This window comes from Pseudorca crassidens, chromosome X, assembly GCF_039906515.1.
Source record: "Pseudorca crassidens isolate mPseCra1 chromosome X, mPseCra1.hap1, whole genome shotgun sequence".
Lineage (NCBI taxonomy): Eukaryota > Metazoa > Chordata > Mammalia > Artiodactyla > Delphinidae > Pseudorca > Pseudorca crassidens.
Window position 1 is genome coordinate 89,875,884 of NC_090317.1, and position 14,421 is coordinate 89,890,304.

The 14,421-nt window shown below is 44.6% G+C and overlaps 1 protein-coding gene across 1 annotated transcript in view; it reads right to left on the reverse strand.

Moving 5' to 3' along the window:
- Window positions 1-1,477: 1,477 nt before the first annotated feature.
- The window catches only part of CCNB3 (cyclin B3), a 52,349-nt gene continuing 39,405 nt past the window's right edge, over window positions 1,478-14,421 (reverse strand). Inside the window, 6 exon segments of the mRNA XM_067722395.1 lie at window positions 1,478-1,712; window positions 1,714-1,783; window positions 2,005-2,135; window positions 5,546-5,695; window positions 6,542-6,697; window positions 10,035-10,172. Coding sequence (XP_067578496.1) covers window positions 1,626-1,712; window positions 1,714-1,783; window positions 2,005-2,135; window positions 5,546-5,695; window positions 6,542-6,697; window positions 10,035-10,172 — 732 coding nt within the window. The 3' untranslated portion in view covers window positions 1,478-1,625.

A 14,421-nucleotide genomic window follows, 5' to 3' on the forward strand; every position in this document is an offset into this window, starting at 1 on the left:
GCCACAACAGTGAGAGGCCCGCGTACTGCAAAAAATAAAATAAAATAAGAATAAAAATAAAAAAGAGTGGGTATATGTATATGTATAACTGATTCACTTTGCTGTACACCTGAAACTAACACAACATTGCAAATCAACTATACTCCAATTAAAAACTAAAACAGACTCACAGATTTTGAAAACAAACTTATGGTTACCAAAAGGGAAACATGGAGGGGGGAGGGATAGATTAGGAGCTTTGGATTAACATACACACACTACTATATACAAAATAACCAATGAGAATCTACTGTATAGCACAGGGAACTCTACTCAATATTCTGTAATAACCTATATGGGTAAAGAATCTGAAAAGGAACATATACATATATGTATATGTATAACTGAATCACTTTACTGAAACTAACACAACATTGTAAATCAACTATACTCCAATAAAAGTTTTTAAAAAATAAAATTTGAGGAAACAAAAAAATAAAACGTTTTTTAAAAATAGAAAGCACTAAGACATCTAAGGTCATGACATGCTCTCCCTCCTGTGTCCAACCCTTCAGAAAAGGAGATATGACCAGACTAGCATAGGGATTCTTGGGTCAGAATTGGGGAGTCTTCAATGACTGCCCCCCCTACCAGATATCCATCTCCAGGACTAATTTTCAAAATATTTGACAAGTGATAACAATCAGCCACAGAGCAATCACAACAGTTGCCAGCCACAGTACTAGAACAGAGTCCTGGAGGTCTCCTGCTATGACAGACATTACTTGATTCAGTTGCTAGATTGTGGGGAGGTCCCAGAGGTCCTAGAGGCAAGATTGAGGCAGTGGCTCTTCATCAACCAGCACAGAAGATGTTCAAGTCCTCTGTTAACAACTGAAGTACCTGTACCAGTACACATTACCCCAAAGATAGGGGAGAGAGAGAGAGAGAGTAGAACCTCCTTAAAGCTTTATGAATGAAGGATTGAGCAACTGGTTGATGCTTACATTCATGGGACATCTTGCTGATTTCACAGGTGGAAATTTCTCCTCTTTACTGAAAGACCAAAAGAGACTTCAGTGCACCACTCAAAGTTTTTTTCAAATTTAGACTCTAGAAAGACACCTTACTACAAAAGTAGGGGTACATTTCAGTGAAAATCCTTATCCCTACCTTTTCATCATCTAGGAAGAAGCAAGGAAAGCTGGCAACCTGAAATGGGGACCAAAGGGTATTGGCCCACGTTTCCAGCTGTCCCAGATCTGAACACTGAGGCCTGTCGGGTAGTGGGGTCTCTTTGGACTACCCCTCCCACCACAAGTCTACAGACTCATTCATCAGTTCACACCTAGATCAATTCCTCTTCCTGTGAAGAGAAAGTCTACAAACAGAGAGGGAAATTGGATAAGCTAGACCCTGAGGCACAGCCTTTACTAGGCAGGAAAAAAACAGGGCTATGTGTGGGGCTCCTGAGCAATAAGGGGGGAAGTGAGCCATGTTAACAACAACCATTAATTTTTATTAAATTTCTAATCAAATACAACAATAATTTCTTCTCTTTCATAAAAAAACACAAATATTTACAACATTATCAGTTTGGGAATAGACAAACAGTAAAAATGAAGAAAAGTGATGAAAAGACAAATTCAAGGACAGAATAAATACAGCTTATTTACACGCCTGCCTGGCCCCGGTGGCTGCTGCCAGAGTACCAGACCCTCGGCCTCAGAATTAGCAGCAGTTCAAAATCTCCTCCAGTTTCAACACGTCCAAGGGTGGGATTTTGGTGACTTCAAAGAAGACCCTGCAAAAGGAAGAGGGGTCTGCTCAGTGTAAAATAGCCCAAAGCAAGCAGGCTCCATGGAATAAGTGGGACATAGGCCCTTGGTTCCCTATCTTGCTTTAACTCTGGAGCAGAAAGTAAGGTAAAAAGTACCTGAATCTTTCTTTTCCCTTAAATGAGGTTAGTCTGGGCCTCCCCATGACTGAGCACAAACCCAGCCTCAACTGGAGCTTGGTACTTACTGGTGAGAATACTTGGAATGCACAGTCTTGAGCTTATTGCACAAACGCAAAGTCAGCAGGATGTTCAGCTGCCTGACCAAGGGGTGAAGATCAGAGGTCTTGTAGCCACTGTAATACTCCAGGGTAGGAGCCTGGAAGAAGCAACATGGACAGTGACTTTTACAACAGGAAGCAGATACTTCCTGTCTCCAATACCCAAATCGAAACTTCCTATCCATAGTACAGGCAGGGAAGAAAGTCAAACAATTCAAAGACTCATAGAGCACAGACACCGACCAATAATTATAGGGTACTACCTAGAAGACTATGTTCCAGCTGCAGGCTAGTGATATGGCTATATCCATATGCACCAGCTGGATATTAGCCCTAGCCATAGGTATTTAAACTGAAATCCACCAAAGAATTTAAGGAACAGGACTGACTTTGTTACTTACTCTCAGGTTAAGAGCCAATGGCCAGGCAAACCTCAGAACAAACTTGAGGTCCCAACTAAATAGCCAGCAGGAACTTAAGGCTGTTCCTCCTCTCTGGCTCAAACAGCTATCATTTCATGCATTCATTTTCTCAGTCAACTTTAAGGATGCCTATCATGTGGCAAAAGGAATATAGCAGAGTGTTTAAGAGCAAAGGTTCTGGAGGCAAACTGCCTGGGTTCAAATTCCAGCTCCATTAACAGCATGGCCTTGAGCCAGTTACTTAACCTCTAGGTGCCTCAGTTTCCAAATCTGCCAAATAGGGACGATTACAGTAATTATATAACAGGCTTAAATGAGTTAATAGACATAAAGCACACGGAACAGAGTCTAGCACATACCCAAACAATGCTAGCTAGGATATTACCAAGCCCCATACAGGATGCTGGGAATACAAAGATGACTAAGAGATGACTAAGGCTCCTGCTCTTGAGGAGTCTGTAGTCTAGTTGGGGAGACAGACATGCACACATAGAATTATAAAATGTGTGGGAAGTGCTACAATGGAAGGGAGCATGGGACAGTGGAGGAACAGAGCTGCAGGACCCATGAATTTTGGCTGGGAAAGTCACAAAAAGCTTTGCAGAGGAGGGCACATCTGCAATAGGTACTGAAAGTCTAGTGGGAGTTCCACAGGTAGAGAAAAGAAAATTCATTATTCTGTGAGGCAGTGGTTTTCTTAAAATGTCTTAAATTATTTTCCCTGAACTCATGTTTTCCCAAATATCTTACCTGGAAGCCCAAATATCTTACCTGGAATTGGGGGTGGGAACTAAGAAGCCCACCAATTTGGATCCCTTTACCTTTTACATGGCCCCTGGGCTCCTGAGATACTTCTGCAGGAATCCCAAGGCTCTACTGAATACTCTGGAAACCACTGCCACAGGCAAAGGGCAGTCATTGGCATGCTGAGCAGGGGAGTAACACATGGGATAACACATCATATTGGGTGTGTTAATTAAGATTAACAGCCCTACTGTCACTGCCCCAATTGTTCACATTGTTCAATTGTTCACTGCCCCAATGCTTCACATTGATTATTATAAAAGCCCACTCACTGGTGTTGATACGTTCACATATGCTCTCTCATCTAATATACCTTCCATACTGCTATATACTAGTACTGTTTCCAAAACATACAAACAGGAAGATGTCACTCCCCTGCCTTAAAAACTTGCAATGCCTTAATGTAAAATGGATCTTTCAGCATGGCATCAAAGGCCTCTCACAATCTGACCACACTCTACCATTCTGGTCTCACCTCTCACCATTCCCTACTCATACGTCCTCTGCTCTATCCATAGGAAATGTCTTATTCTGCCCTGAATACATCACACTGTTTTCTTATTGCCTTCACATCTTTTCAATTGTTGTCCCCTCTGCCTAGAATGTCTCTTCTCAAGGTTCCTACTCATCTCTCAAGACCCAACTCAAAAGTCACCTCCTCTGTGAAGACTTTCTCATCTATAGCAGTATATATAGTGTAGAGGACTATGGATCCAGACTACCTGGGTTCAGATCAGGGCTGACACTTAGCTGATACTCACTGGTACAGCCATGCCAAGTGTTAAAACACTGAAATATTTTTATACTGGTTGGCAAGCAGTTTGCTGCCCTGAGCCTCTCAACTGTCCTCCCTCAGGACCTACCAGCCTTCCCCAGGACCCAAGGGTAAAAGCCTGGGTCAGCATGGGGCCTCCAAGATCATGGCTCCAGGGCTACAGCCACATCCATTCTGATTATAGAGTAGGTATATTCTTTGAACAGACTCCTAGTTCCCAAAATCCTAGCTCTGCCTCTCATTAGCCAAACATGGGAAGTTATTTCTTATCTGTACAATAGGAATAATAGTGCTGATCTCATAGGGCTGTTGTGAAGATTGAGTTAATAGACAAAGTGTTTAGTTCACTGTCTAAGAACTCAATAAATGCTAGCCATTATTATTACGTATTCTTTCTCATCGCCATCCCTGCCATTTACTTAATGCTTTCTCTGTCCCAAGAAATATCAGTGCCTTGTCCAAATTCACACAACTGTTTATAGGGTTTTTCCTCAGCACACAGAGGTTTCTCCATCAGTAGTGGTGCTAGAATTTCTAGGCTGCAGGGTCTTAGGAGTGGTTGGGAAGAGTATGCTCATTTGCAAGCATACTTTTTCTATTGGATTGCATGTTACACGTCAGTAAAAATTCATAGTTTTCTAAAGTTACTTTTATTCACAATTTTTTATAAAATTGAGAAAGTATCAAATATGCATTTTATTTGTATTGGGGAAGGAGGCTGTGGGGGCCTTCCTCCTCAGAGAAGAGCACAATAGTATATCTGAGTCCCCTGTTATACACATGGACAGTTGCTTTCACTACTCTGTTCTCTGGGTCAGTGCTTTCCAAATCCTGTTCCAATGAGCTCCCTTGGGGGCCCAACCTTGCTGAGGGGGCTGCAAGGAGCAGGGGTGGAATGGGGTAAGGCAAGAAGTGGGTCCACGCCACCCCCTGCTGCAATCAGAATAATTTCACATTAGTCTGTTTTGTGATACTGGGCTTTCAGGTAAGCTGTCTTTGGAAGAAAGGGTACTGTGATGAAGAAAAGTGAAATAAAATACTTTAAAACCATGGCTCTAGAAACCCTTTAGGCAGCCAGGCCCCTAAGATGTCAAGATGTTAAAGGATTCATAATGGCAGGTATGTAGTAGTTTTGTCACAGAGTTTCCCACAGCCCTAGTTTACACCTTCCTCCTGAGCTGACCCTGTGCTTTTAAATCCCTATCCCTGGGACTTTCCTGGTGGTCCACTGGTTAAGAATCTGCCTTCCAATGCAGGGGACGGGGGTTCGATCCCTGGGCAGGGAACTAAGATCCCACATGCCACGGGGCAACTAAGCCCACGTGCCGCAATTACTGAGCCCACACACTCTGGAGCCCATGTGCCACAACTGAAGAGAAGCCCGTGTGCTGCATGAAGAGCCCACATCCTGTAACTAAGACTCGATGCAGCCAAAAATAAAATAAATAAATAAATATGTTTTTTTAAAATCCCTACTCCTTCTTCCCCACCGCACACAAGTGTTTACCAAGTGTCCGAGCTTCTTCATGTAGAGGGCCAGGAGGAAGGAGCCAGCAGCTAGCTTGGAAGCCCTCTCCTGGACATAGTCATATTCCTGCAGGGTCATTTCACAGATGAAGCGGGACAAGGTCAGTGTCTTCATGCTGGCATGGACACACTAAAGGCAGGAAGAAGACTGGCTCAGCAATCAATTCAGAACACTGGCACCAAGCAGAAAACCCCCTGCACTCACTCACTCCAGTTATCCCACCTTGGGCCTAAATGGCTCTCTGCCTGAACAATGTACCTCTTTTGCCACCATGACTCACACTAAGGACCCTGCCCCCAAAGCACAGAATCTTTAGGAGGGGGGATTACGAAATTGTCTATGGTATTTGCCATTTTCAGGGTTTTAAACCAAATTATCAAGTGTGATTGTGGTACCCTCCACCTCCCCTTTCTGTACATGCCATCCTTTGAAGAGCCGAAGGCCTCCAACTGTTGACTTTTCACTGGGTTCCAGACTAGGAGGTATTTCATGCTCCAAAAGAACTCCTTCCCTTTTCTTGTTTGAATATGTGTGTGCATGTGTGTGTGTGTGTGTGTGTGTGTGTGTGGGCGCGCATGTGTGTATACACACACACACACACACACACAAATCCTACAACAAGACACACTTGTATAATACAAAGTGACTTCCCCTGTAACCAATATTCAGGTGAAGGAAGAGAACTTTGACAGCATCTCCCCTAAACTTCCCAAGTGTCCCTTCCTGATCAAAGAATCTTCTTCCCCTCCCCTACTCTGCCCTCACCTCAAAACTTTATAGGCATACCATGGAAATATGCAATTTTCTTCCCCCCACACTCCATAAAGATTGCCAATCTAGGAGGGTGGACTGAAGAAGAAATTCCCCTGTCCCCAGTTGTCCCTTTCCCTTTTCCTACCACTCAAGCAGCCACTCTGGGAATGGAGGGGACTAACCCAGCAGTGGTAAAATGAAGATGTACCTGCCCTGTCTTACCTTAGCATATCTGCGCAGAAAATGATAAGCGATGGGAATGTTGATATCAAATTTGAGGGTTTTTAGGATGCTGATTTCCATGGCGAGCATCTCATCTCGCTTATAAATATCATCACAGATGTACAGGAAGTCATCCACACAAGGTGGGCTGGGCTCCTATGGGTGGAGAGGAGAGGCAGTCACAACCAGGCTAAGACAGCCCACTCCTCTCTGCTTGGAGATGAAAGGCAGGGGAGGAGAGGGGTGAAGGATAGGAGGTAATAACATTCCCTGGCATGAACCTTCAGGGTAGCTCTGAGAGCCAGCTTCTGGTTTTTGAGTAGTACATCTGAAAAACAAAATCAGAGAGATAGGAGGAGAGAGGATAGGGCCTCTTGTGGTAGATTCTTATAGCACTGGAAGCGGCATAATATGGCACAGGGACTGGAAGCACTGATCTCTCTTCTAATGAGTGAGAGCCAGAAATGGGAAATCTAAGGCCTACTCTTGGGGAAACAGAGGGAAGGAGACCACAGGAAGGGAGCTAGAGATGGAAAATAAGCCCGCACTTTGTTTTCTTGTCTAAGGAATGAATAAAGATGTTTGAGAGGGGGCACTACTGGGGTAATAGGCAGTGAGAGACAGAGAGAGATAGGCACAGAGGGAACCTAAGCAGAGACTGAAGACCAAGGGATGGGAGATGTGCAAGGGGGCTAGACTGGGAAGGTCCAATCCAAGCCAAGGGTGAGAAGAAAACCCCCCTCCACAATCTGGGGCACCTTTCCATGTCCTGCCCTTTGCAGGTTGAACCTTAGTTTGGGGGAAAGGACTAGGAGGCAGGTAGACCCCTGAATCTTTTCTCTAGCTGCACCTCACTGCCCACCCCAGCCTTCTTCTCACACCTTTATTTTCAGATCACAAACTGGACCAACCCTCTGGGTTTGCAGACAGGGAAATTGAGGCCCAGAGAGAGGAAGTGACTTGCTCAAGGTCACACAGCAACCTAGTGACAAGACCAGGACAAGAAACTCTCCCTTCTACTGCTCTACTCACCAGTGGCTCCTTCCTTTCTTCTCTTCTCATATCATCTCCATACCTCCCCTTGCAAAAGTCTTTCTGTACTTCTCAGTCCTGTGAGGGGAAGACACCCCTGCTCCAAAAAACTTAGTGGAGGTCCTTTGTCCTGATAACCAGAAGAGGGGTGCTCCTTGTTCCAAAATTTGCTAACGAGAGCACCTTGCACACTCCTTCTCCCTCCCGCTCTTGGTTGTCCAGGAACCCCCAGCTGCTTTTTTAACCCCCTTGAGGCTGAGACAGGGAGCACTTGCTTAAGCCACAAGGACATCCCTAGGTAGGTGGAGGAAGGAGGAGAAAGGGAGAGACGTGAAAAGAGAAAGGAAGGGGAGCAAGGGAATGAACCAGGAAGTCAGTGAGCAGGGAAGGAAATGAGCTAGAGAGGGAAGCAGGGAACAAGGGAGAGAGTGAGGGAGGAGGAAGAGAAAGAGGAAGAAAGGGAAGGAGGAGGCTAGGGAGCAAGGGCAATCAGGAGGGAGGGAGGATGGGAAGGAGGGAGAGAACCAAGGAGAAAAGGAGCCAGGGAGGGAAAGAGGGTGGAAGGGAACAAGCATGAGTGGGTGGGAGGGAGTGACCACAGAAGTGAGTGAGAGGGAGCTGAGCAGAGAGGGAGCAGGGAGTGAGGGGGAGCAAGGGAACCAGGGAGCAAGACAGTAGGGAAGGAAGTGAGCCAGAGAGGGAAATGGGGAGAACGAGGGAGGGAGGGAGGGAGGGAGGGAGGAAGGAAGAAGAGAGAGAAGGAGGAAAAAGGAAGGAGACAGGGAAGGAGGGTGTGAGGAAGTTAAGGTGGGGGGAGTCATGGTGCCAGAGTACCATGGAGCAAGGATGGGAGATACGGAGGGAAGGAGCAAGCAGGGAGGGGAGAGAAGGAACCAGCAGAAAAGGAAGGGTGAGGGAGGAGGGGAGGAGGAAGCAAAGGAGGAGGGAGGGGAGCACACACTAGAGAAGCAACAGGGAGGAGAGGGAAGGAGGAGGAAGAGAGAGAGGGAGTGACAGAGGGAAGAACATTAGCTAGGGAAGGAGAGAAGAGAGTGAACAAAGGAAAGGGACAGGAAGGGAGGGAGGGTGGAAGAGAGGAGGGTGGAGTAGGAGGGAAGGCGCGATGGGGTGGGTAGGTGGGTGGGAAGGCATGGAGGAGTGAGGGATAGAACCAGGGTGGAAGGGAGAGGGTCATGGAAGGAGGGATCAAGTGAGGAGGGGAAGGAGTGAGCGAGAGAAGGATAGAGAAAAGGAGAGTTAGAAAGAGCAACAGAGAGTGGGTGGGTGGGATGGAGGGAGGGGCCCAGCATGGAGTGAGCGAGTGTACAAAACAGGGATTGAGGGATCAAGGAAGGGATTGAAAGAAGGCTGGAGGGAAGAAGGGAGCTACCGAGCAAGGGCAGAAGTGGAACAGGGCAGAAGTGGAGCGAGGGTGGAAGTGGAGCAAGGGCAGAAGTGGAGAGAGAGCAGAATTGAAGAGAGGGTGGAAGTGCAGTGAGGGCCGGAAGTGGAGTGAGGGCCGGAAGTGGTGAGAGAGGGAGGCAAGTAAGGAGCAAAGGAGGGGTGGAGTTAGAGAGGGAGGTACTGATCGAGGTAGGAGCTAGTGAGTAAAGGAGAGAATGAAGAAGGGAAGCAGAAAGCTAGTTAGGGACAGATCTGAGTAGGGAACACAAAGACAAATCCACAGTTCTAAAGGTTTTTGTACTCATAAAAGTTGCTACTTCTCTGTTCCTAAACCCTAAGGTTTTATACTATTAGTCTATCTGAAGGAAAAATGAGAGTAGAACAAGATCATTTAGCATATAAGGAAGAGGAAAGACTCAGATAAAGTAGTTAGATGGATATGGTTATGAAGGAAAGGCCAGCTACTTGCTTTTATACTGCTACTTCAAAAATAACTAATTTACTTGGACTCACTACCATCTACACCAGGCCATTTTCTCTTAAATGTCTCCAGCACCTAGATTTGGAAATGCTTCCTTATATAAGCAATTCAAGACTCCACTAGACAGAGGTGGAGTTGCTGGAAGAAGAAAATGGGGTGGGGACAGAAAATTATGGTCCAGAAGGAAGCTTTAAAAAGAACAATCCATTTAACTAGTAATATGTCCACCTACACACATCTTCAAAGAGGAAAAGGGAGAATTTTGTTGACGCCAGGAAACAAATACACCACCATTTGCACCCAACACCAGTTTCCCTGCTTAGGAAGACAAAAAATCGGTAGGAAAACTTATTTGTGTGCATGTATGTAATTGTATACACACACAAATACACATGTGAATGTACACACATGCGTGTATATATATGTATATACATGTATATAATATATACATACACATATGCATGCATATATATACATACATATGTAAATGTACATACATACATACATACATATATATCTGGCTTGGATAGAAACCGATTGATTAGTTTTCTCCAGGTCCTATGGACTCAGGCTCACCTCAAATTTTGCTGCAATCAGAAAAGCAGTGGAACCAAGGAGTTGTAGCTTGTCCCTCTTGCATATTACCTCCATAAGGTAGTGATCTACCAGCTTCACTGCCAAGTACAGGGTCTCATGACTCATCTCAAAGGTCATCTGGAGGAACACACAAACAGGGCAGGAATCCACGTATTGTCCAACTCCAAAGGCACATCCAGATAGATGTAACTACCTGGTCTGTGGTATTGAGGACAGTGGTGCTACCAGGCCTGGCCAGCTGAAACTCTGCTATGAATGCAAGAACTCATTCAGTTAGGGGTCTGGCTATATCTCTAGTGCCTTTGAGGACCCTGGCATTATCTATCCCTACACATTTGGGTAAGTGACCAATCTTACATCAGAGGGAGATGCTCTGCCTTCTCTATGAGCACCTTGAGTGAACACACCCTCTCTCTTTCATCTCCAAAACTTAGATTCTTGCTTTCCCCATTTGCTACTTTGTAGTGTAAACCCTGACGGTTGACTTTTTGTAATGCAAGTGCCTGACTTAAGCTCTGATTGCCAAAGCATCCACTTCAAAGAGGCATTCAGATAATAGGGAGACATCTTCAAGATGGCAGAGGAGTAAGACGTGGAGACCACCTTCCTCCCCACAGATACATCAGAAATACATCTACACATGGAACAACTCCTACAGAACAGCTACTGAACGCTGGCAGAAGACCTCAGACTTCCAAAAAGGCAAGAAACTCCCCACGTACCTGGGTAGGGCAAAAGAAAAAACAGAGACAAAAGGATAGGGACGGGACCTGCACCAGTGGGAGGGAGCTGTGAAGGAGGAAAAGTTTCCACACACTAGGAAGCCCCTTCACTGGCGGAGACGGGGTGTGGGTGGGGGGGGACACTTCGGAGCCACAGAGGAGAGCGCAGCAACAGGGGTGCAGAGGACAAACCAGAGTGATCCCCGCACAGAGGATCGGTGCCGACCAGCACTTACCAGCCTGACATGCTTCTCTACTCACCCACCAGGGTGGGTGGGGACTAGGAGCAGAGGCTCTGGTGGGTCAGATCCCAGGGAGAGGACTGGGGTTGGCTGAGGGAACACAGCCTGAATGGGGTTAGTGCGCCACAGCTGGCAGGGAGGGAGTCCGGGAAAAGGTCTGGAACTGCCTAAGAGGCAAGAGACCATTGTTTCAGGGTGTGCGAGGAGAAGAGATTCAGAACACTGCTTAAAAGAGCTTCAGAGATGGGCACAAACCGCCGGCAACCACCACAGACAACAGAGATGGGCATGAACTGCTAACGCTGCTCCTGAAGCCACCAAAACTCCTGTGTGCAAGCACAGATCACTATCCACAGCTCCCCTCCAAGAAGCCTATGCAGCCCACCACTGCCAGCGTCCTGTGATCCAGGGGAAACTTCCCCAGGAGAACACAAAGCACACCTCAAGCTGTTGCAATGTCACTCGGGCCTCTGCCTCCACAGGCTCACCCCGCCTTCTATACACCTCCCTCCCCCTGGCCTGAGGAGGCAGAGCCCGCGAATCAGCCACTCCTATTTTTTTTTTAACATCTTTATTGGCGCACAATTGCTTTACAATGGTGTGTTAGTTTCTGCTTGATAACAAAGTGAATCAGTTATACATATACATATGTTCCCATATGTCATCCCTCTTGCATCTCCCTCCCTCCCACCCTCCCTATCCCACCCATCCAGGTGGTCACAAAGCACTGAGCTGATCTCCCTGTGCCATGAGGCTGCTTCCCACTAGCTACCTATTTTACGTTTGGTAGTGTATATATGCCCATGCCACTCTCTCACTTTGTCACAGCTTACCCTTGCCCCTCCCCATATCCTCAAGTCCATTCTCTAGTAGGTCTGTGTCTTTATTCCCGTCTTACCCCTAGGTTCTTCATGACCTTTTTCTTTTCTTAAATTCCATATATATGTGTTAGCATACATTATTTGTTTTTCTCTTTCTGACTTACTTCACTCTGTATGACAGACTCTATCTAGGTCCATCCACCTCATTACAAATAGCTCAATTTCATTTCTTTTTATGGCTGAGTAATATTCCATTGTATATATGTGCCACAACTTCTTTATCCATTCATCTGATGATGGACACTTAGGTTGCTTCCATCTCCTGGCTATTGTAAATAGAGCTGCAATGAACATTTTGCTACATGACTCTTTTTGAATTATAGTTTTCTCAGGGTATATGCCCAGTAGTGGGATTGCTGGGTCGTATGCTAGTTCCCCTTTAACCCCCTCCTGTCGACACCAGAGGGCAACCTACATGCAGAGGCAGGGCCAAATCTGAAGCTGAGCTCCAGGAGCTGTGCAAACAAAGAAAAGAAAAGGAATTTTCTCCTTGCAGCCTCAGAAGCAGCAGATTAAACCTCCACAATCAACTTGATGTACCCTGTATCTCTGGAACACCTGAATAGACAACAAATCACCCAAAATTGAGGCGGTGGACTTTGGGAATGAAGAGGAAATAGGCAGTCTACCTGAAAAATAATTCAGAATAATGATAGCAAAGATGAACAATCTTGGAAATAGAATGTTACAAGAGACAAGGAAGGACACTACATAATGATCAAGGGATCAATGCAAGAAAAAGATGTAACAATTATAAATATATATGCACCCAACATAGGAGCACCTCAATACATACGGCAATGGCTAACAGCCATAAAAGGAGAAATCGAGAGTAAAATCGACAATCATAGTAGGGGACTTTAACACCCCACTTTCAACAATGGAAACATCATCCAAAAAGAAAATAAATAAGAAACAAAAGCTTTAAATGATACGTTAAACAAGATGGACTTAATTGATATTTATAGGACATTCCATCCAAAAACAACAGAATACACATTCTTCTCAAGTGCTCATGGAACATTCTACAGGATAGATCATATCTTGGGTCACAAATCAAGCCCTGGTAAATTTAAGAAAATTGAAATTGTATCAACTACCTTTTCCGACCACAATGCTATGAGACTAGATATCAATTACAGGAAAAGATCAGTAAAAAATACAAACACATGGAGGCTAAACAATACACTACTTAATAACCAAGCGATCACTGAAGAAATCAAAGAGGAAATCAAAAAATACCTAAAAACAAATGATAATGAAGACACGACGACACAAAACCTATGGGATGCAGCAAAAGCAGTTCTAAGAGGGAAGTTTATAGCAATACAATCCTACCTTAAGAAACAGGAAACATCTCAAATAAACAACCTAACCTTGCACCTAAAGCAATTAGAGAAAGAAGAACAAAAAAAGCCCAAAGGTAGCAGAAGGAAAGAAATCATGAAGATCAGATCAGAAATAAATGAAAAAGAAATGAAGGAAATGAAAGCAAAGATCAATAAAATTAAAAGCTGGTTCTTTGAGAAGATAAACCAAATGGATAAACCATTCGCCAGACTCATCAAGATAAAAAGGGAGAAGACTCAAATCAATAGAATTAGAAATGAAAAAGGAGAAGTAACAACTGACACTGCAGAAATACAAAGGATCATGAGAGACTACTACAAGCAAATCTATGCTGAAAAAATGGACAACCTGGAAGAAATGGACAAATTCTTAGAAATGCACAACGTGCCGAGACTGAACCAGGAAGAAATAGGAAATATGCACAGACCAACCACAAGCACTGAAATTGAAACTGTGATTAAAAATCTTCCAACAAACAAAAGCCCAGGACCATATGGCTTCACAGGCGAATTCTATCAAACATTTAGAGAAGCGCTAACACCTATCCTTCTCAAACACTTCCAAAATATAGCAGAGGCAGGAACACTCCCAAACTCATTCTACAAGGCCACCATCACCCTGATACCAAAACCAGACAAAGATGTCAAAGAGAAAGAAAACTAAAGGCCAATATCACTGATGAACATAGATGCAAAAATGCTCAACAAAATACTAGCAAACAGAATCCAACAACACATTAAAAGGATCATACACCACGATCAAGTGAGATTTATCCCAGGGATGCAAGGATTCTTCAATATATGCAAATCAATCAATGTGATACACCATATTAACAATTGAAGACTAAAATCCATATGATCACCTCAATAGATGCAGAAAAAGCTTTTGACAAAATTCAACACCCATTTATGAGAAAAACTCTCCAGAAAGTGGGCATAGAGGGAACCTACCTCAACATAATAAAGGCCACATATGACAAACCCACAGCAAACATCATTCTCAGTGCTGAAAAACTGAAACCATTTCCCCTAAGATCAGGAACGAGACATGGATGTCCATTCTCACCACTATTATTCAACATAGTTTTGGAAGTCCTAGCCACGGCAACCAGAGAAGAAAAAGAAATAAAAGGAATAGAAACTGGAATAGAAAAAGTAAAACTGTCACTGTT